The following is a 22,973-nucleotide window of genomic DNA, read 5'->3' on the forward strand; positions in this document are numbered from 1 at the left end:
AATTATCATGGGGCATTCACAGAAAAGATCAGCCAGATGGAGACTAAATATTTCACTACTACAAGATGAAGCATTCTGCACTAAAATGGAACCTTGATTGCAATAAAGTCATTAATTAAAGTCTCAACTGATTCTCTTGTCAGTATATGGAAGGCACTAAAGACAACTGTGAGGAGACAGTGTATCAGCTACACTAAGGAAAATAAAACAGTAAACCAGACAGTTGTAAGATGATGTTTAACTTGCACTGCTCACCATCTTTGCAGTGCAACGTGATTGAAACTCAGCCATGCGCTCAATGTGTCCATCCATTTTATGTTTTTAAATTATGATGCGCTGATTTCCTGACAATAAGAAACCTGAACAAGTTTTAAAAGCTGTGAAGAGCGAAGAGGAATGAAGTCTGGAGACTCCTGGAGTAAAATCTTTCTCTACTGAAGAGAAGACAGAGCAGCTTTTTCTGGCTTTGAGCATCTTGTATTTTTTACAGTACTTTATGGCTATCTGGACCCCTGAAGACTGAGGAAAGGGGAGACAAAAGATGGTAAGAAAGCAGGCTGAAAAAACAATGCTAATTGTCACTTTGGAAAAAAATTTTAAAAATAATTAAATGTGAAAATCCCCAAGCTATCTCCTTGTCTGAATGATTAAGTCAGGGGTGCTGTAAGAGATGTAGATGGAATAAGCAGTGCATGCTAAATTCCCTGGGCACTCCACAGCACAGACAGCATGAGTACAGAGCCAAATCTCCACTCAAGAGTTTCATCAGCACATCTCCCATGAAAGTCACTGGGAGCTCCAAGTAACCCCCCACATAAGTGTGGATTTGGCCCTTGGAGAGAACGTTACAGTAAAATTACTTCAGACAGTCAAAGTCTCTCATTGTGATATATTCCCACCGGCCCTCTTTAGGTCCCTCCATCATTTACTGACTTCTACTTTGCTACATCCTGCCAGATGGAGGCAAGGAAATTTGAAGAGCAACTAGTAAACGAAATATAAGGAAATAAACCCAGTGCTGGCTCCCTGTTTCACAATTAGTCTTCACCAGAGATCTTTGCAAAATTACAATTAGTAGATATGTTAGATGCCAGAAATAATAAACCCAGCTGCAATACAGCAACATAGGGTGTTAGTTCTCTCCTGTATATCAAAGAAAACACCATCAGATACATTAATCTTTTAATACACCAAATAAGCATGCACACATCTAAACAGACTTTCAAACACACAGAGAGCAATACTAAATAACAGAAAATGACCCAATTCTGACATTAAAAAGTAAATACTCTCTGCTATCCACCGTCAGACAAAAGGCTGGACATACACTGTAGATGACCCTAGGAGTGATAGAAAGCCTTAAAATTGAGGATAAAACAAAAATCCCCATTAACTAGTCTCACTTTATTCCCTATAGTAAAGGTTTTCATGCCGTGAATACTGAGCATTTCTTCTACATTAACGCCACTGATTGTCTTCTGCCTGTGATAATATATAACATCAGAATTTAAGTAATATAATGAGAGGTAGGATAGTTAGCACACAGTGATAAACTTTGGCAAGGAGATCTGAGCATTCAAATTAGGGCACCTAGCTGTAGATCTAGACCACGCTGAAGTTAGCATGTATATTCAAAGGGGAAAAGAAGAAAATCAAAGAAGTAGCAAGAACAAAGACACCATTAGAACCTGGAAAGTCTTCTAAGAAACACACTTACAGAAGAATAAGAACTTTTAATGCAAATGATTGGTTTGCAATATTAATTTACTAAAATGAGTCTATCAACATAACGTAAAAGCTTGTTAATCGACATGAAAGGGTGTTAGCTCTTGATTTTCTGCTGGGAAGGTTTGTGGGCTTTTGCTGTTTGGGTTTTTTTTTTAAAAAAAAATATTTCTTTTAAAGGAGAAGAACTGTAGATCTCCAAACACATGCATGTTGGCACTTGTGGGTACGAAATCACACTGCCATTTCAGAAGCCAAGTTGATGTTCCTATTACCAATTTGGCCTAGACAGTGCAAGTTTGTTCATGTAAGATTAAAGGCATGAGGTCTCTATGGCATATTGCAGTATGGTCCTTGGAATAAGATTCTCATTTACTAAATAAATTACTGTATATTACTGTATAATGGTGTTCACATTATAACTGACAATTAGCACCATTAAAGAGAAAGCTCATAAACAGCCAAAGCTCACATCAAATTAACACAGTCATGATTAAAATCACTCTTCTGATTTCTGCTCTTCACAGAAATAATCAGCATTTTGCATAAAAATGAGTATGAAGCAGCTCAGGAAAAAAAAAAAAAGTACAAAATCAGTTCTGCAGGGATGGTGGTACCAAACTCCACCAGCGCAGCACTGCCACGTCAGCCGTTTGCTTGCCTATGATATATTAAGTGCTGGGTTTCCCTCCTAGCAGGGAGCCCGCACAGCGTGCCCTGCCTGCCGCAAGCTCTATGTAGGCAGGGCTGGTAACTGGTGCAGTGACACTGGAGATTAAAGCACTGCAGTTACTCTTCTTGGCTTTAATGAGGGGAACCCGGGTTCCCTCCTGGCCTGAGGGAAGCTCATCTTCTTCATTTTCATTTTGTCACTTCGCTATTTAAATGGTTTCTAGTGTTTGCATGTTCATTTATAACGCTCCGACTTCAGAAAGAAAAAGAAAAACCTGAGTAATTATAGTGGAGAAGAACAGTAACGAAATACAAAGGAGTCAGCAATTCATTAAAATTTAGAGAATGTGGTGTTAAAAACTTTTCTTTAAGAAAAGAGGAGAGTCTTTCTAAACTGGCACAGAGCCTGCATCCTCATTAGGATTCGTGCTCCGCTCACACAGCGATACGCTAATGGCACCGCTTTAATCTTCTGCACCACAGCACTAGTTCCTGGCTTCACCCAAGCTGGTTGTGCTAAAATGGCAAGGAGGAGGGAAAGAGAAATTTCAAGCCAATGGTGAGCAGGATTGGTATCACGAACTGGAACCTGGCTGGGGATAACAATTTGGCCACGTGGATCTCTCCATTCATAAACGCTACTTCAGAGACAGCCAAGCTCATAACGGCTTCATAAGGCTCAAGTATCACCAAGGAAAATCTAATCAATAAATAAGCAATCAAGACCACATAATGAGAGAATACCATTACATATGCCATGGATTGAAAAGGAATCACAATATGCTACATATGCATAAAAGTACTGCAAGATAATACGCCTTTGATCCAACATGCCTTTAAAGCAGGAAACAAAAGGATGTTCTCATATATCTTACCAACTAATTTAACATATAAATCACAAAAAAATATGATCCAGATGGGCTTCAATGAAGGAAACCAATTAACGTAGACAGCCTTACCATCTGACACATTAGTTGTAATAATAAAAACCAAACAACATGGTCAAACAATAATGCTCTGTATTATATCTGACATTTCTAATTAGTTTCTGCATCCTCTTCAAGAAAAAAGACTACCAGCGAGCACTTTGTTTCCCAGAGGAAAAAACATCTAAACTTCATGGGCACAGAGCACAGTCTATGGATGAAGCTGATCTATCTGCATTCCCTTGGGACGTGCTTTGGAACTAATGGGTTTTGCATACTCCACATCTGGTTGCACAATTAGATTCAGAAAATGTTTCCTCTCGGCTGCATCGCCACTGTGACTGCTGCAGACCTGGAATGCCAATACCTGTTTATTCCTTAAAAGCTTTACCTATATCCAGAGGCTTCGGATAACCAGAGTGATTTAGGCCCTGCTTTCTGTCAGACAGGGATTTGTTTTTCCTTCTGCAGCCTTCCTAGAAATGCCACTTTGCAAACGAAGTACAGTATTTCTGGCACTGACCTCCCAGCATCAGGCAATTAGGGCTGTATCAGACAGTTGCAAGCTGAACTACAATTAGCATTACAAATTAAAAGCTCTACTATGCTACACATGCAGCTACTGTCTGAGAGGTCTAATCCCAGCTGTGTAGATTATTCTGGCATAGACTCAGTTTCACCACCTCAGACCTACCAGTCCCTTCAAAATCCACCCATGAAAATCCTTTTCACTACATGATTGAAAGCTGCAATTCTTGGGCAGGAGGTACCTCACAATGTGGAAAGGCTTGGTTTTGAAACCTCTCTTCCTTAAAAAAATACCAAAGGAACGGCTGTGGGAATTCTGCTAATGCCATGATACAAAGGAAGGTCAGAGTGCAGAAGTTCATCTCATTGCAACAAATACAAACCACTTGTAAAAAATACACTTTCATTATCAACACTAAACCTATCTGGTATAGCAATTTATTTTGCACAACGTTCATAAATACGTGACCTAGATTCAGAAAGGCATCTCCTTTTTTTTCCTTTTCTAAATTTTCAAGTAGTAAAAATTAGTATTCCAACCAATTGGAGAGAAAATGAAGAGTATTTAAACTAAAGGAAAATTATTTCTAAGGAATTAGCTTTTTTCCCCAAAGTAAAATAGCTTGCATTCATCAAGCCAGCATCAAATAGCCTTGGCATTGTAAGAAAGGGTTTGTGAAGTGGAAAGACTATTTCTGACACAGACAAGAAGGCCTAGGCTCCTTCATGAATTCTACTCCTCGAAATTTCAGAAGAGGAGTTGACTGACTGCAGACTTCTCAAGTGCTCCTTCTGCCACCCAAAACCAGGGTTACAAATACCAGTGTTGCCAATGGAGGGCAGCTGACACCACTTGGGCCTTTGCCGCATGTGTTCGGGGTGGCTCTTTAAGAAATCACAGCTACATCTAGGCAGAAGCTGTTGGAAAAGCTGTTAAATGTACAAAAATAAAATTAAGAAAAAAAATCTCTGCCTCCCAGAACATATAGGTACAGAACTGGGTGATAAAACCAGCCTCTAATTCTCATGTGATGGGGCAGTTGAAGCCAGAAGGTGAAAATCTGAGGATCTGGTCAGAGTCTATAACAACATAGCTTTGTGCTTTGGAAACCCCTTCCCACCTCCTGAAAAACAACTTGACTGAAGCCACATGTGCGGAATTATGGTGAGCTGGGGGCTGAATCAAGTTCTTGCAAGACTCAGCTCACAAGACAACTGTTTCTGCCCACACGTGAGCTTTCTGGGCAAGCACAGCTCCCCACAACCTGCTCACATCCACGTGCCACACTCTGAAAGTGCTTATCTGCTTACTGAAAGGTAATCCCAGATAACATCTCTCTTATCTCACCATGCAAAACCTTGAATATAAAGTGAAAAGTATCAACAAACTCTAGTGACACAGAAAACACTGCACTGCCAACGGAGTGACCCAGGACTGTCTGTCACATGCCAAGACCCAACCACACCAGGCTTGGTGGCAGCCTGTGGCACCAGGACTCTCCCTGCCATTGAAAGGCATGTCCTTTGTGGTCAGCTGCAGATGGCTGCCCAGCCCCACGCTCTGAACACGGCCGCCTTTGCAGGGTGCTGTACCCAAGCTGATACCTCACTCCCGCTGCAGCACAGCACTCTGCCACATAGCTGGGCGGCTGGCGGAGTGGGGCTGGCTCAGCTCCAGCTGGCTCCTATGCAGGCAGAGCAAAGGCCCAGCTGTTTGCACAGATCTGTGTGGACACCCTGTTAGTACAAGGCTGAATGCAGGCAGGGAGAAGGATGTAAGCGTGCAAGGAAGCAATACCAGGGACAGACAGTGGTCTCGGCACAACGGCTCCCAAAAGGCTGCTATTTGTTTGGAAGCGTCATGGGAAAGAAAAGATTTGGAGGACAACGAGGTCACTCCGCGGATATTCGCAAGGAGATCCTCCCACACATGAAAAGCTTATGGGAGAAACCAGAAAAGTGGCTGTTGCAACTGAACCCACGGGATGTGAGAGCTGGCGACGCTAGCAAAGCGGAGCTCAGAGCTGACATTGCAAAAGCACACAAGAGATGATAGATAGAGTGCTGCGAGGGCCGGAAGGGCCTTGAAAGTGATATGTTCACTGAAGGAAACATTGCCCTATTTCACAGTCGTCTCAAACTACAGCAATATATTCTGATTTTATTTTTTTCGAGAACATAAGCGTGTGCCTTTCCACTCACCTCAACGGGGAACCTCTTGCCATTGATGCTGTGCTCAGAGCCAGCTGATCCGTTGCTTTGACCCCAGTGAAACTCCACTTTCTCTGCCTTGAATCTGCCCGGCAACCCAGCACCACTGACAAAGTAATCGTCCTTCAGTAGGATAGCAACTGTACACATGGAACAAGGAGAAAGAGGTTCTTAGCACAGTTTTACTGAAGCATTCACAGTTTTTTCTCATTATGTTAGAATACTTCTAATGCAAGTAAAATGACAGGTCATCATTTTCTTCTTTACTTGGTTTAAGAAAAATGTCTACAAGTAATTCTGGCTAATTATGGAAGTAATTATGAAGTTACATAGACTACAGAAAACCACAAGACCAAATTTCTCAAGGACTTCTTGCCCTCTTCATTAGAGTTTGATTAAAATTTAAATGGCAAACTCCATCAAAGACTGTTTAATGTGGTTCCAGGGACTAATGTTTGACCACGTCCCTTGGCCTTGCAAACCACTGAAGGTCTGTTAGATAACAAGTTAGGAAAAAAATGGATCCTATGCTTGTTGGATTTCCTCTTGTTTGCTGGTGGAAGGGACAGAGCAGACAGGATGATCAGGAAGATGGAATGTACCCCGTGCCCTGTCCCACCTCTATTACTGGACACACACGTGCTTTCCTTAAGCTCCTTGCTCTGCCTTTGGTTAAAACAGGGAGAGGGGACAATAACTTTTTTGGGACCCACTCATGAGAAGTCCTCCATAAGAACTTGGGCTTTATGACAATAACTCTGACATTATTATTATGTGATTCAAGAAAGGTCGAAAGGATTATCTTTGTATTTTCTTTTCATTTCCAAAAGCCTTTGTATTTTATGTAACAATAAAAGTCCAAATAGAGGACAAAATCATGTGGTGGAAGCGTGTACATGGTATAAAGGAGGTTAATGGTCCAGCTAAGAACTGAATCCAGCTTTTCCACTCCTGCTCTCACTACCGGACCTCCTGCCTTTCTAGCACCTCCCCTTGTTAACATGCACAACTGCTGAAAATTACTTCTTACAAAATGCTTTCTTCTCATCCCTTAAACTTACTTAAAATCAGAACTAAAATTACATTTTCTTTCTTGTAAAAGCTGTGCCCAGAAGCCTGTGATTAAACCTTCTGGGTTGGGTTTGTTGTTTTTTTTTTTTTTTTTTTTTTAAAAAATCCCTTATTTATTTATTTATTATTTTATTAAGTGGGAATAGCATAACCCACATGGTTTTCTCTGTGTTCTCGTGCCAACTATGTCATCACGATGGGAACATTAATATAAATCCCATTTTATTACGTAAGAGGGAAGGTTTTTATCCACTGCTGAAGAAACAAAAAGGGCTAGTTGTGCAACAGAAGTGACTGCTGGTGAACCAGCAGCAGGCTTTGCTGCAGGCTGAGCTCTCTGCCACACTGGGGCTGCTCCCCATGAGTACAGACCATTGGTAGCGCTGCCTCACCTCAGATGCGTCTGTGCAATTTAGAAACATCCCAACTTGAAATTGTTTATGTTAAAACCATCTAAATGTTGGAAGTGCACAAGACCGTTTGGATCCTTTTAAATTGTACCAGCAACATCGTGGGGCTGTTTTCTTCCCTGACTTCTGGTTCTTTCAGCACTGCCTTTGGATCCAAGCGTTTGTGTAGGCAGCTGGGTGGTGCAGGGCTGGCTATAGGATGCTGCCTGCGTCAGCCCAGGTACTGCTGGTGGCCACTGCCTCCTTATGCCAAATGCATGTGAGAGACTAAAAGCATCACTGCTCTCTTCCTCCCTCAAAAACTTCTCAGTGAGGTCAGCAGTACTTTAAATACTGAAAATCTCATTCAATTGGTTATAAATTCCATAGATAAAATTGTAGCAGATGAGGAATACAGGAAAGCAGATTTGTGTGCATCTGTTAAAAACCTCTGTGGGGATTCAGTTGCATCTAATAAATATTTGATAGTTCCTAAATCATTTATGGCTCTGTCAGGGGTCATTTTACTTGTTTTAGATGAATAATTAAAAGGATAATTAGGAGGATGTACAATCTGAAATGTTCATCTAATTGTTCAATTTACAGTATTTCTCACACTGCTGAGCTGTACAACACATGTTCCCGTCACCTTCCTATCTCAGCAGCATCCCCTTACTGCCAGTGATTTGGGGGCTTCCTCCCTTCTGTGTGATTTCTTGTGTTCAGGACTGGAGTAACCAAACATCTCCTCGCTTCAATCCAATGGATTCTGTAGAGAGCACAGCAAAGAAGCCATCCCCAAAGCCCACCAATTTAAAATTCTATATAACCGAGGACCAAAGGACGTGGTCCACAGCCACCAAGACCTCAATTGTGCAATTCCATTTGCAGAACTGGGGCTCAAGCTACGTGCCTGTCACCTTCTGGAAAGCAAACCCCCATGGCAGGGCGGTTGGAACTAGATGATCTTTGAGGTCCCTTCTGACCCAAAGCATTCTATGATTCTATGAAAATAAACCTGGCTACAAAGAAGCTCCCTGCCTTAGCACAGCAGCTCTGACAGTTACAACCAGCCAGCGTGATGCACATCACGTAGGAAAAGTACTTAACAAATACACACCCCTGGAAGAAATTGCAGTAGGCTTTCTAAGTGGGGAGAGTTTTTAGAGGTTCTCAGTGACCTAAAAAGGGGGAAGTGACAATGTCTGTGCAGTGCTGGCAAGGGTAATGCTCCCACGGGTGCTCTTCCCACAGGGCAGGTGGGGCTCGAAGAAGCCTCATCAGCCTCCAGCCCTGCTGACACCAGCTAATGACTACAAAGGTGGCACATGCAAACTAATGCAAACACAACTATGAAGTGTGCTTATACTCTCTAAGTGATCTTTACCACTTGGGAACCAGCTACTACGGTGATGAAATCGAACCCACATTAGTGCCTTTGCCAGTGTAATCATGCACAAAAGCATTTCTAGCAGAGACAGGGGCTTAATGAATCCATTTCCATTTTCTGAATGAAAAGCTGTTTTCTGTACATTGTCTGCCCTTTACCTGATGGGGGCGGGGGGGAAACAGGGAAGAGCACAACAAATCTATAACCTCTTTACCTTTTAACGTTTCAGAGCAAAAAAGTAACAAAGTGTTGTATCCTAAAAAAAAAATAAATTACTGGGTGCAGTAACAAAAACCCAAGCAACATGTTTCCTGCCAGCTAATGAGCAACGAGGTTGAGGGCCTCTGGCTTTCCCTCAGACCCCTGCCTCTTTTAACCAGTCATTAATTGCTGAGAAATGCCCTCTACATCCATCACCATTGCTTAAACAGATACTTAGTTTACTGTCTCTGTCAGTCTGCAATAGGGAGGTCTCCTGTGGCCATCTGCTCCAAAAGTCCGCTGCCAAAAATGTATCACAACTTATGACACAACCTGCCTCCACGTTATGCCCAGGAGTCAAAGCACCCTACTTGGTTTACTACCAACCACCACCTTAAATATTAATCCCAGGCAAGTTGCCTCAAAAAGGTCAGAAAACCAAGAAAAGGAACGGGACTTGCTAAGATAAAGGAGGGGTTAAGAGATCAGCAGAAGAAATCAGGGATGACAGCAAGGCAAAAAGAGTCTTCATGTTACCAGTAAAAGGCCGTAAGTTACCAAGAAAAGTGACAGTTACTGTTGCTCTGTGAAGCAATAACTTGTCAGCAAAAATCCATACCCCAATGGGTGAGGAAATCAAAGATAGCAGCGGTGCTAAAATCACCCAGCAGAGGAGACTGAAGGTACAACTTGCTTTGCCAGCTGCCTGGAGACTGGAAAATTTGCTGGCACGTTTTGGTTCAACATGGTTTCCTATTATATGTGCAGCAGGATGTTCCCATTACACGTGCTGTATAGCATTAGCATCTTAGAACAGCATCATCATCACTTTTTTGTGGTGTTTCTAATTACATTTAGTGCTGGTTACTGCAAACACCCCTCTGTGACCAAAAGGGCAGGGTGCATAATATGAACAGGTTAATTAAGCACCAAATTTCTGTAGTATTCAGCCTTACCTGAACTTCATGTCACTAAAGGGCAACTAAGTCAGGATTTCAAAGCAAACAGGAGCATTTCTTAGTGAAGCTGGAAAAAACCCTCAGTAATGTATCAAAAACCTGGACCATGCTTGGTGGTGCTTTGCTTTAACTGGATTTGCCTTGTTTTGAAAAGAAACAGGATCCCAGCCTGTCACCCCATCTCCTCTGAGGGGCAATAACTCTGAATTCCTGCTAAGATCCTGAGCTGCTGGAACCGGATCAGAAGTGCTTGCTTGACTCCAGGTTGGAGCTCGGATCCGATGTCCCCTGGATGCAGTGGGTGTATCTGAGGTCCCTGCGTGCACAGTTGTGTTGCAAACTCCTAGAGCAGGTACATGCCCTGGGGTTTGCTGGCAGACCTCTGACTGGGGACACATTACATAAAGCACTAGGGAGATGTATGTCGAATGTTAATAAAGATAAAAATATACTTCCAATAAATAAAATTGAATTAATTAGTGGTTTAATCCAATTCTCTAAAAATATTTGACCTTGTCAAATGAAGAGGGTGGCCTTATAATTTCTGCTTTTTACATTTTTAGAATTAAAGAGTAATCAAATGCATGCAGCTTTGCATATAAATCAACCTTGACCTTCTGGTGAACTGTTTTGGTAAAAATAAGCAGTACTCTGACTGTTCTTTTCTCTAAAAGCCAGAACAGACAAAGCAGAAGAGGATTCGGTTCAGTGAAGAACACAGTGCTATAATCATATCAGAAACACATTAATAAGCCCCCACTACTCTGAGCAGTTATTGCTCTTTCTTCTCTAAAACCTTCCAATTTCTGAGACTTCCCCTTTCCTACAAAAGTCTGAGCCTTGCATCTCAGCATTCTTTTGGATTAGATGTTACAGCCTCCCAAAGCTGATAATTCAAGGTTACACCTTGAAACACTTATACAGCTTTTTATTCTGAGGAACAACTGACTACCAAGAGAATTATTTTATACTGAGAACCTAGAAAAAAAAAATCCCTTTAAAAAAAAACCCCTCAAAATCAATCTGCAGAACTAGCTTTGCACAGAGTGCAGAGGCAGAGATAGGTGGTTGCTGCTGGAAAATTATATTTAAAAAAAAAAAGATAAAAAAAAAAAGCAGCAAACCCCAAACAGCAGAACAATGAAAAAGGAGGAGGAGGGTGGAACATGGCTTGAATTTTTAATTGACTGCAGACAGACTGTGGAGACAAATAGAAAAGAACATACCAGTTTTTCCTGTGTTTTTCATCCAAGTCTTGTTCGAAGATTCATTGTCAAAACCATCAAGCTGCAGTTCTTGATACTCGTCTCCGACACGTGCCTGATGGTCTACGATGTCTATGGGAGACTGGTGGGACCCTCCGCACTTCTCGCTGGAAGTAACCCAGTGCTCGGGACCGTAGGTACCTGTTAACAAACACCAATGCCAATTAACATTCTAGCGGCTTAGTAGCACTGGATAACTCTTAAGTAAGAGGATGAAGCACTTAAGCTCCCCAGGTAACTTCACAGCAGTTACACTTCCAGCATTTGAGAGAGGTTAAGTCTTGTAACCTCTGGAGGAGATTGAAATCCATCAGCTTTGTGCAGTGCTCCAACTTTGCCTCTAGCAGTAACGAACAATGGGCTTTTTTTTTTTGTTAATTTCTATTCCATAAAACTATCTGCAATGCCCAAGTTCCAAGTCTGTGCGTATGTTAGGAATTAGCATAGTGTTACACGAACTTTCCTAAAGCTGGAGTGTTCATATATTAATATACCCTTTACCTTTTCGTGTCAGATAAATAATGCACCAGCTCCCCGTTAACTGCTGTTTGTACAACACTCCCCTTAGATAATACGATTTTTATTCATTATCTCATTTCTTTTGGAGGTTTTGAAGCCAGAAAAGATGGAAAGAAAGAACTATATACTGGTAAATTGAAAGAAAACAACAAAGGGAAAAAACCCATCAGACTCTGGATGGGGGAAGTCAAGAGGACAGTGACCCATCAGAAAAACACCGTAACATTCTTTTGCTGCTGCTCTTACACACTCTGTTCTCATCTGATGTAAACTACTCTCTCAAAACATGTCAAGTCAAATATTAGCAGTAAATGAGAAGCTCCGAGGACTGACGGGCTGTGTCTTGCATGTGTGCCTGTACCTAGGCACGTCAGAGCCATCTATGGCAGCTATCCAAAAACCAGAGTCAAACACTGTCACCTCTCCTCCCCTCCACTCTCTTTTTTGATATTGAAAAAAAAAAATTACAGTCTGGAGTTTAAGTTCTGGAGAGCAATACAGGCTTCTGTAATTTGTGAGCCCATCAGTAGCCCCCACACAAGGTCAGTAAGAGAAGAGCATGCTACAGCTGCAAAGAGAAATGACACCATCAGCCTCTGTCCCCAGCACGTCAGGGCTCTCACAGGCTCAGCATAACACTTTGAAGTATTTTTCAGTAGTTTGAGATATCACTGTTATCACAGCTGTCGCCCAACTCACAAGGCAAGAGGTGGAGTGCCTCATGGTCCTGCTCCAGGGCTTTCACCAACTCCAGCTTGCTTGGTGCTGTATTACTGAGTCCTCAACCCCAGATCGCTTCACCTATATCTCATGACAAGATTGTACTGGTCCTGCTGCTGAGAGAGGGAGAGCAGCAGTGTCTTACATACGGTGTGACAGTGGGGGTGCAAGAAGTAGTGTCTCAAACCACCACTGTACCTGCCAGAGGCCATCTGCCACAGCCCTGACTCACCCTGCCCATTCTGTGAGGTTCTCCAGAACAAACAGTCAATACAAACAATATCTAAAACATAAAAGGTTTCAGGCAAAGACCTTGCCATCCCCACCACGTACTGGCTCTGGCTGCAATGTAACACCAGGGACCCTCAACAGCACACGCAGGAGGATCTCCAGTGAAGTTCACGGTTTTTTATGACCTCCCTCTCCAATTCTTAAATTGTATTAACAGAGACTAAGAGATTATCTGCCTATGAGTGCAAACAGTGGTTTAAGCTCCTGAAATAACAGCACAGAGTTCTTGTAAAGCACTTTTCGCTCACAGATCTTGAAGTGCTTTACAGCAGGGATCAGCACCATTATTCTCATGTAAAGACAGGGAAATTGATGGCCTGAGAAGGGAAGCAATTTGCCCAAGCTCATCTACCAAAACCAAGTTACAACCCAGGGCTGAACTCTGTTCACCCCAGACCTCTGATGTCATACCTGTATCATACCTCCGAACTACACGGTCAGCATGTCTGCTCGAAGGGCAGACAGCAGCAAATGATGCAGCAATATGCATTTATTACCCTTGCATCCGAGAAGTGTATGTAAATTCAACTAGTGCCATCCAAAACCAGCAGTTGTGAAGGCCAGTTTCTTCAGCCCCTGGGCTTTCATCTGTCTACTTGCAAAACACAGTCTTCCTGTGGGCTGGCACAGGACACTTACTTAATCAATAGCAAGGTTTTGTGCTATACTCATCACACACAGAGGCTGTATGGTAACCAAAACAACAAGAAGAAAGTGTTTTACTTTTGACTACAATTAGGCAAAAATCACATCATTCTTGAAAAATAATTTACATCATCTGCCCAGGTTAAAAATCAGTTTTGTTTACCTCATGACTCAACCAGTATTGTCAGCAAAAGCCATTTCAGTTAGTTTTTCCCCCCACAAGCAAGAAGAGAATTACTAAAAAACCTTACATGGGGAAAACCAAACACGCTCCACTCAAACACAGTGATTTTTCCTGATTCAGGACGCTCTTTGTAATTGGTTTGCAGTGAATTAATTGGCAATTCAGATTTGCTTTCCATATAACCTTGCATTGACTCCATGAAATTTGGGAATTTGCTTTCATATGTTTAGTACCACACATAATCATCAAACCTGCCAGCTCTTGTTTTTTGGCTTTTTTATAAACATGGGGTGAGCTTTTCAAAAGCACTCTGCTCACAGAGGTTTATCACAATGTTTTCAGCTGTGCATTCAAAAGGAGCTGTGCACTCACATTTTTCTTTTTTAAGTGTTTTGGTGACCCTTCAGTCAATGGAGATATTTTTTTTTTCTTTCTTCTTTTTTGAGTAGGCAGATTTATTTTAACAGGGACTGTAGGGTTCCTTCCACGCATCTTGTCAGAGAGATGATAAAAAGCCCAACCCCGTACAGCCAGCTCTCAACCAATCTGCAGTGAGAACTGTCCTGTCAAAATGAATAAAATAAGCCATAAGAGTAAATGAACCAACCAAGCAGCCACCATGCTGAATTAAAGCCTCAAGTGACTTAGGTACCTGGACTGACTCTTGCTGAAACGTAGTTTTTCATAGACCTTTAAAGGCTTGTAAATTTTGTATCACCATAATAAAACCCATCAAGTCTAGGGCTTTTAAAATTAAACTTATTTGGATTAATTAAATAGCAATACATCTATTTCTGTAAATACAACAGCATCACTTGGTTCTAAATGTGTAATTTACAGAAAAAGCCTAGCAGTATCTGCTCCCTTCATGTGATAGCATCAGGTTTTATGCATAAAACGCTTCTGTATCGGTGCTGAATTATTAAAGAAAAATCTAATGCAATGAAACCCTCTCAGCAATTCAAAACCCCAACTCAGTGCTGGTGCAGTGACTCCAAGTCTTGACATCCCAAATTACAGTCACGAGGCTAAACTCTGATTTAGAGGTTCAAGACCTGCTAGTTAAAATCAGCACAGGATTGTATAAACGGCTAGGTTTTCCATTAATTTCTTTCAGAAGTTTTTGATATGCAAATTATTACATGCAAGATGACCCACACCATTATGGCAGCAATTCGAGACAGAGATAGAGGCCGTGACCCCAACATCTCCAGTCCCAGCGGTGCAGGGATTGAGGCCATCCCGGCTTTAACAATTAGTGTGACAAGGCAAAGCCGAGCTGGGGGTGGGGGGTGAGAAGCAACTTTGAGTTTCTGAGTTTAAGACCCAAGTAAGTAAATTATATCCCATACCCAGCAAAAAATAAGCTCAACTACGTATAAAATGTAATCAAGAATGGTGCAAGGGGATTCATTTATTCACTGGTAGCCATCAGAAGGTTTAAGCCTAACTGCCTGCTTTTTTCCATGGACATTCAAGTGCAGTTTTAATTGAAACTGATCTTCCACTACAGATTTCAAATTAATTCTTCTTCCAAGTGTCTCATGCTCCAGACATCCTTGCCTTGCAAAAAACCCTATATCATTAGAGGAGGAAATAGAACACTTTTTCTAAGCTTGCAGGTATTGATTACCTATTCCTTCCATCAAAGCACAATTGCCATTCTGCACTGTATAAATCTCTTCAGCGTTAGACACTTTATAAAGTACTGAGAATTATGTCATTAATCATTTGCAGTTGCACCTGTCTTGCTTTATTGAATTCTTTGTTTTTTAGAACTTTAAATAAATGCTTTTAAATACAAACATGACACTAAATAAAGACTCTGTTTCACTTAAACCTAGTAAAAAAAAACCCTCTTCATTTTGTGTCTGACATTTACCCATCTGAAACAGGGTAACTTATGGCTATTTGTATTTCATTTTTCCCAACAGTAAGCATCCTGGCTTTAATCAAATAAAATTTGGAATGAATTTGAATTGGACTTTAAGGACTGACAAATAATTCAGTTTAAAGTCCAAACAAGTTAAGGGCCCTCACCTGGGATAATAAATAATACGCATTTCCATTGAGATGGAGGGATAACCTGCAAGCAAAGGTAAATTTGAGACAGCTCCATACTGGACCAGGAGTATTTGACACACAAGCAGCACAGAAGCAGGATGGACTGGTATCCTCAGACACTAAAATCAGCATCCTGCCTCCAGGTAATTGTGCCATTGGGTCCTAGACCCAAGTGCCTACACTGGGGAAGAAGGGCTATGTTCATCCTTGGGTCAACCAAAGGCACAGCAACAAGGCAAGGTGGTGACTGGAGAGCACCTGAGTGATGGGCTAGGGCTAAGGAAAGCTGTGAGGAAAGGGAATTTGGCCACAGTGATCCCCTGAGCATCACACAGAGGAGGCCACTCTCCTGCTCAGGGAGCTGCAGAGCCCATCCATCTCCTGGGGCTGGCAACCCCACAAGCTCATCTTGGGTTGCAGCCTGGTCTCTGGGGACTTGACCTTATCTCTGCCAAAACCAGGGTCAAAAGGGGTGGAAGCAAAGGTGGGGGCAGGAACCTGAGCAACACCACAGTTCTTACACGTAACATTTCCAACAACATCTAACTCCAGAGATGTTATCACCCATCCTAGCCTGAAATGACTTGATGCTTCCTAGATGGAGTCTGCATTCTTTTGTCATGCAAAACCTTTCTGTCAGTGACTGCAGGATCTTTAATAGATTTTTAATACACAGGCTGCTCTTTAAATAGAATCCAAGATTACTTTTTTCTTCTTTTTACTGTCCAACCAAAACAATGAGCAGTCTTCATTAATGAAAAACCCTTAAAATAATGTATTCTGCCAAAATCTAATTAAAGCTTGTATAAAAATTTCCACCTAAAAAAATCAAATTTATTTATTTATTTTCCACAATCTTTTGTTTAAAACATCTCTTATTAAAACCCCTGGCATTTCCTTGATTTTAATTTATTTTTCAATTAATGGATCAGCTACTCTGATACTGACCAGCGTGTAACACATACGCCTCTACACAGCATCCAGACACAAGTAATTTTTGAGTAATGTGATTTTGATCATTCATTTACAACTTGGAAAAGAGGTAGAAATATCAACACTTTTTTTTTTTTTTAAAAAATTTCACTTGCTTTTAACACTTTCACAAAGTTCTCACTTTAAATCCCAGGCCTAGCATGGAAAGAGATGGTTCAAAGGTTTTACTTTTGCAGGTTTTTTGTTGTTATTATTAGTTTGGGTTTGGCTTTTATTTTTTTAAATTCTCAGACAAACCTTTGTCGGTATTTGATGCCTCTGAACTTTTCATTTTTGAATGAAAAAGATAGCAATGATTGCAAAGCTACCAAATCCCATCAATTCTGAAATTAAAGCAAATTAGCTTAGTTACTTTATGGGGACATCCTATCCCATCACCTTAACATGGGTGATGACCCATCCATCTTTGTGTACAAAGCAGATATTGACAGAGCTGTAAGGAAAAGGGCACTGCTTATATCCCCTGTCCCCTTCCAGCCTAACTTTGGCCTCACTGCCCCACGTGCAGAGTTTTTACTACTCACTCACGCATTCAGTTCAAGGCCAACAGAACCTGTCCTCATATGAGGACACGGTCTGTACCAGAAGCAGCATGCCCACACTTCAGGCAAAGTAGCAAAGGCTTTTTTCTTGCTGGGTTGGAAGGATGCAGGACCAGCTCATCCAAAATAGGACAAAAGACCTGCTAGGCAGTGCCTTGGTATCCTCTTGAATGGCAGTGGTATTTAGTCAAGTTTGCTGGTGATGCCAACCAAGGTGGTTGCCTCTAGCACATGCCACAGGCTGCCTTCCTGCTTGAAGCACAAGAAACAATATCAGAAAAGGCAGATTTCACTTGAAAGTTGATGGGACCAGCCTTTGACACAGGATTTCTGAAAGCATCTTGCTGTTTCAGATGTGTGACAGTATTGTGACATCCAGCACAAACAGATATGAAAGGAAAAATTCCAAACTTCTCTTGTGGCAAAATCCAACCAGTTATTATGGATGGAATGAAACTACATTTCCTCTTCAACAAAAACCTCCCAACCTTTGCCCGCCCAGCACTGGACATGTAGGACCACACAGGTAAGAACCTCTGCGAGTTTTACAGGCTCTGGGTAAATAGGGATGCTGTACTTGGCATGGTCTGCAGCTATGACCTGCTCAACCATTTAGCTGAGCAATGCCAAAGATGTGAATCTGCCTCCGAGTCCCTGTCATACCGGAACTTCTCATCACGAGCCAAATCTCAGGAAACACTGAAAAGAAATGTCACCACTAGTAAACAAAACCTGTTCCTTTATTCACACTGAGAAGAAAACAAGGAAGTTTTGCCCTTGTTCAGCTGTAAAGCAATGAAGAGGCAGCAGAGGAAGGTGCTGATGCCATGTGAGTTATGACAAGACATGTACTGCAGCTCCAGATCAGCCAGAAAAACAGCCTCCCTTCACTCTCTTCTCTCACCACCAGTTCCCTCCTACAAAGTAAAAATAAAGAGAACCCCGCAGGATGAAGACTAAAGACTGCATTTAGATATAAGGCAGAAAAGAATTATTTGAATGATGTATCTCTTGCTGAGTGATTTACTATGAGGCTGCATGGGTAAAGGTATAAAAATCCCTGAAAACCTTGATAAAAATCAGTGGCGTCTTTCAGAGGCCTTCCCATTGCAGAGAAAGCAATGAAGTTGTTGAAACATTATATTAGGGCGAAAAGTTGCTCAAATTATACTGTCTTGCTCTAAAACGATGGCAGATCAAACTCAAAGAGATGAAGAAGGAGAACCCATAGTTAAAGAGTTCACAGTGCTGTTTGGAACAAAGATTTCAGGATTTCCTACCCTGAGGGAAAAGGGCTTTTCATTTTATTATTCTCTGTCATCACTCTGTTTAACATGAGACACACATAGTTGCAGAAAATTCCAATTACTGCTTGAAAAATGAGATTGAATACCAATAGCAAGATCCTGAAGAGCTTACTGAGAACCAAACAGGTCCAAGCATCATCCAGTCTGCAAGCTCAGTCCAGAAAAGAGTGTTACAAGGCACAGGAGAATCATACGCAGCCAAAGACAGGTTTCTGGAGAACTGAAAGCAGCTGAAAGAAATTCTCCCCAAGAACAATCTCTGATAAGGGATATCTTAACCGGCAGTTGTTGGAACAAACACAAATACAGGAAGATGGAACAAAAAGGGTTTGGATTTAGATAACCTTTGTGTAACCGCTAGCGGCAACATCACGAGCGCCAACTCCCTTCTGCACCAATGCCACCACACCTCCAGAAATGCCCAAGCCATGGGGCTGTAAAGGCAAAGCTGATCTTCAAAACCGATACTGTCAGTGATACTGTCTCACTGCCAAAATGTGGCAGATGCAAAGAAAGGCTTTAAACCACGCTCCTAAATATAAACTACCCTATAATGTCTTCAGCTTTTAAACCCGAACGCAGAGCGAGGTGCATGTTCTCCTTAAATCTTCGTACCCACAGATGCTACAATTGTTGCTGGATTCTTTAATTAACCTTCAAACCTTCAATTACCTTTGGCAAATTTTTTCTTGCATGTGTTTCCAAAACCTTTGTATTCCTTAGTATATATGAGAACACCTGTATTACAACCTCACAGGATTTTTTTTAATATATATCCCCTCCCCAGACATACACACACCTTCTGCATCCTAATTTTGTTCTTTAAAAAAAAACAACCTATGAAGCTGCCATGAATCTTGTATGAAGCTCCCACTGTACCTATCAACCTGTCAGCGGTGCAAATGTATGATAAATATCCAACACCAGGACACACCAGGACCTTAAGACAAATGTTGCAGGAAGCTCACAATAAAGTGGAGTAAGTGTAATTACTAAAACAAGCTTTTTCGATAAACATTTCAAGTTTTAGCATTTGTGAGCTGAATAATTTACCACCACACCAAAGTGAAAATGGTACTAAGTTTAGCTGTGCTGGCAAAAGAGTTTGGGGGCTTTTGAAGGGGTGTCTCACACGATAAACTCTGGATAGACATGACTAGTGAGCTATTGAGTTTTGTAATAAATATTTTTAAAAATATTTATATTGAGCACAGAGCACAACAATATCAATGAAATTATGCAGAACCAACTGAGTGGGAGGATAAATTACGGTATGAAAGGTGCCTACTGATGGCAAGTGATGGAGACAATACACATCCACATCCTCTGTTTCTTACAATTTTCTGCATTTTTAATAAATGTATCTGACATCTCACACCATCCATTTCATAACTGTCTGAGGCCTTTTTAAAACTGCTCACCCCTGAGCTGCGTATAATAAACGAGGTGATAACTTACATTTATAAGGAGAAAACAGGAGATTAATTTATATGAAGACATTGTAAATTAACTTTCTTCTCTTCCTTACTAGTTGAGTAAAGCTCCATGAAGGCTAAGGACAGACATAAAAATAGATTTTTTCCTAAATATAATTTTAAAAAGTATAAATCCTGATGGAAATTGCTGAATGAAGATGTATTATGAAGCAATGCAGCAGCTCAATGACAGCAGCGTTGCTGGGAGGAAGACATACATACATTTCAGTGATGGATGCCTCGGATAGAGCACGGGGGCCTTGGACAGGGCATGTCCAGGACCATTTTCTCCATGGAAGGGTCTCTCCCTCTCTCATGATCCTTGTTTGCCTTTACAGGGTAACTGCTGTAAAATGATGGACCCTGACAGCAGAAATATAGGCACTGCTGTAGTGCTCAAAGACAGCAGAAGGGAGAAGGGCTCCATTCTTCCTCGTACACAGCAGCAGACAGCTCCTGCCTCAACGAGCTTGCAACCAAGTGCTAAGAGCTGCAAGTAACCCAGCATGAAGCACCTGTGACCTGAAAACATGCAGCCCACCTGAGCTAACCTCCCCTATTCTCCAACCACCTCACTTCAGGCTCTCTTCACCAAAGCCACCTCCCTGAGCTGGATAACCCACCAGAAAGGCAACCAAGCTTTCCATGGGACAGAAGAGAAACGAAATGCCAAGTCTCCCAAAGAGCAAAGATAAAAGAAGAAATGAGTCTGGTGTTTTGTGGAATTGAACAGATGAAGAAGGAGCACAAGCATATATAATGCTGATGTAAACCATGGTCCCATCTGGGCTCCTCCAAGGAGAAAGGCACAATGTGAAAAAAGCTCTGAGAAAATAAAACCGAGGAAATGAAGAAGAAGCTGTGCAGGAAACCTTCCCACCCAAGGTTGTTAGATGCAGATGGGGGCCTGGGAAGCTTCAATAAGACTTTGTTGAAAGAAGAGGAAGGAAGAGGATCTGAATTTGGCTTGGTGCTAATTAGAGCATCCCTGGCCAACCTCCAGAGCAGGCAGAAATGAAGAGACCAAGCAGACAGCTTCCCACCCTGTGCCTCTGACCTTATCCCCGGTCTGCAAGTTATGGTCCCATAGGACCCACACCAAACAAACTGGGCAGCAGCCTGTGAGCAGTTGCTGACTGGAACTTTGGTAGAGAGACTTCAGGCTGCAGGAGTTGTCAGGCAAGAGGAAAATCTGCCACAACAGGCATGGTGAGCTAAGGGATCCATTTATGGGGGTGTTTTGTCTTTAAATCAGAGATCTTGGCTTGTTTGAGGGCTTGACTGAGACCCTGTTGAAGCATCAAAGCTCCTGTGCAGCTGAACCTGCCCAGAGGCTCAGAAATGAACACTGAACGACAGTGACAGTAATAAGCCGTGACATTTAAGTCAGGAAATCTCAAATTCCCATCTTGCTTCTCTGTCTCCTTCCTACCACCAAGAGCAACACGCTCCATTTCACTCCCTTCCTTTACTAAGGGAGAAGGTTCACCTGTCTCATCAGAGCATCTGCAAGGAGATCTCAGGGAGAACCACAGAGATAAAAAGCGCGACTCAACTGCCCCACTCGGGACCTCGGTGCCCGGCTGCCTGCAAACACATTTAGGAACAATACAGTTCCAATTATTTCTCAAAGCACCACAGACTTGAATCCTACTACTTCTCACATGTACCCTTAATAACCTTGATCTTACCAAAGAAACTGCTAACGTAAATGATGCCTCACTGTAACTTAATTACCTCCAATTTAGGTGGGTACGGGAACAGAAAGTACCTTTTCTTGATTCCCATCTGTTCCTCGTAACTAACCAAAGGAGCCTTCCCCAGAGCTCCGTCTCTGAAAGCCAGCATGAAGAAAAAAAGAAAAGGAGGAGGAAAGAAAGGGAAAAAATTGTATATTTTTATTGAATTTTTGCAGGATGCAGGTTAATAAAACACCCACAGAGAGCACAGAGCAATATAGAAAGGGAATAAAAGGAGGGAGGGCTGATATCAATAAAGCCTATCCAGAGGATAGCACTGAAGTGAAAGCACTCACAATTTCAAAAGAAACCTGCTACAAAAATGATTTCCACTTGTTGCTTTGGTTCAGGTTTAAAATTTACAGAAGAACAGGAGTGTTCTAAGCAGACTGTGGCTTACAAAACAAAGCCAGGAACATAAAGTTATCTGTTGCTGAAACACACGTCACCTTCAGCTTTCCTTGTTGATCTTAGGCTGACCAGGAGATGGCCATCATACTAAGACCTTAGCGTTTAATTGTATCAGAGACAGCACTGCAGTCCCCAAAATAACTCATTAAACCCTGACAAACACTGATTTTGGTATGGTATTTCCTTTTTAGGTGAAAATCAGCTTTTGCCCAACTAAGTTCTTAATGGCATCCCTGTTACAACAGCCTTCTCAATCCAGCTGTCCCTTTCGCTAATACGCCCCAGTAAAATAGCTCCCAGGAGAGTTTCTGGGAGATTGCCAGCTTTTACTTAACAACACATCATGAACCCTGGCCTCAACTTCCATTAACATTCAGTCTATGTTTCTACCATTAATTTAAGAGCATCAGGAGTAGGAATAAATGGGAAGACGATAAGCGGCCATAGTGTCCAGCCTGAAGTACTCTAGCAGACAGCACTGCTTCTGCAGCGGAAGCAGAGAAGACTTGCAACTGTTTTTCTCATTCTTGTTCCATATCTGCTGTTTCCACTACATTACGCTAAATGGCTCAAACTGTTCAAAACCAGCTTTAATTTTCCAATTAGGAAAGTCAAGAGTTTAAAAAAAGAACATAAAAAACCAAACCTAAAACCCAACAGACCCCAAGAAACCGAAGTCATGAAAAGATCCTGATGTTCCTAAGGTAGATCTTATTTCATCACCCCTCTCCTGCCTGGATGAGTCT

At 41.8% G+C, this 22,973-nt stretch overlaps 1 protein-coding gene across 2 annotated transcripts in view; it reads right to left on the bottom strand.

Annotated features, from left to right (window-relative positions):
- The window catches only part of PTPRG (protein tyrosine phosphatase receptor type G), a gene marked incomplete at its 5' end in the record, with an annotated part of 401,819 nt that overhangs the window by 176,007 nt on the left and 202,839 nt on the right, over nt 1-22,973 (bottom strand). For both annotated transcript variants that reach the window (XM_084269424.1, XM_084269423.1), the window contains 2 exons: nt 6,054-6,202; nt 11,299-11,478. In XM_084269424.1, coding sequence (XP_084125550.1) covers nt 6,054-6,202; nt 11,299-11,478 — 329 coding nt within the window. The remainder of the gene's footprint in view (nt 1-6,053; nt 6,203-11,298; nt 11,479-22,973) is intronic.

This window comes from Gallinula chloropus, assembly GCF_964237585.1.
Source record: "Gallinula chloropus genome assembly, chromosome: 12".
Classification (NCBI taxonomy): Eukaryota; Metazoa; Chordata; class Aves; order Gruiformes; family Rallidae; genus Gallinula; species Gallinula chloropus.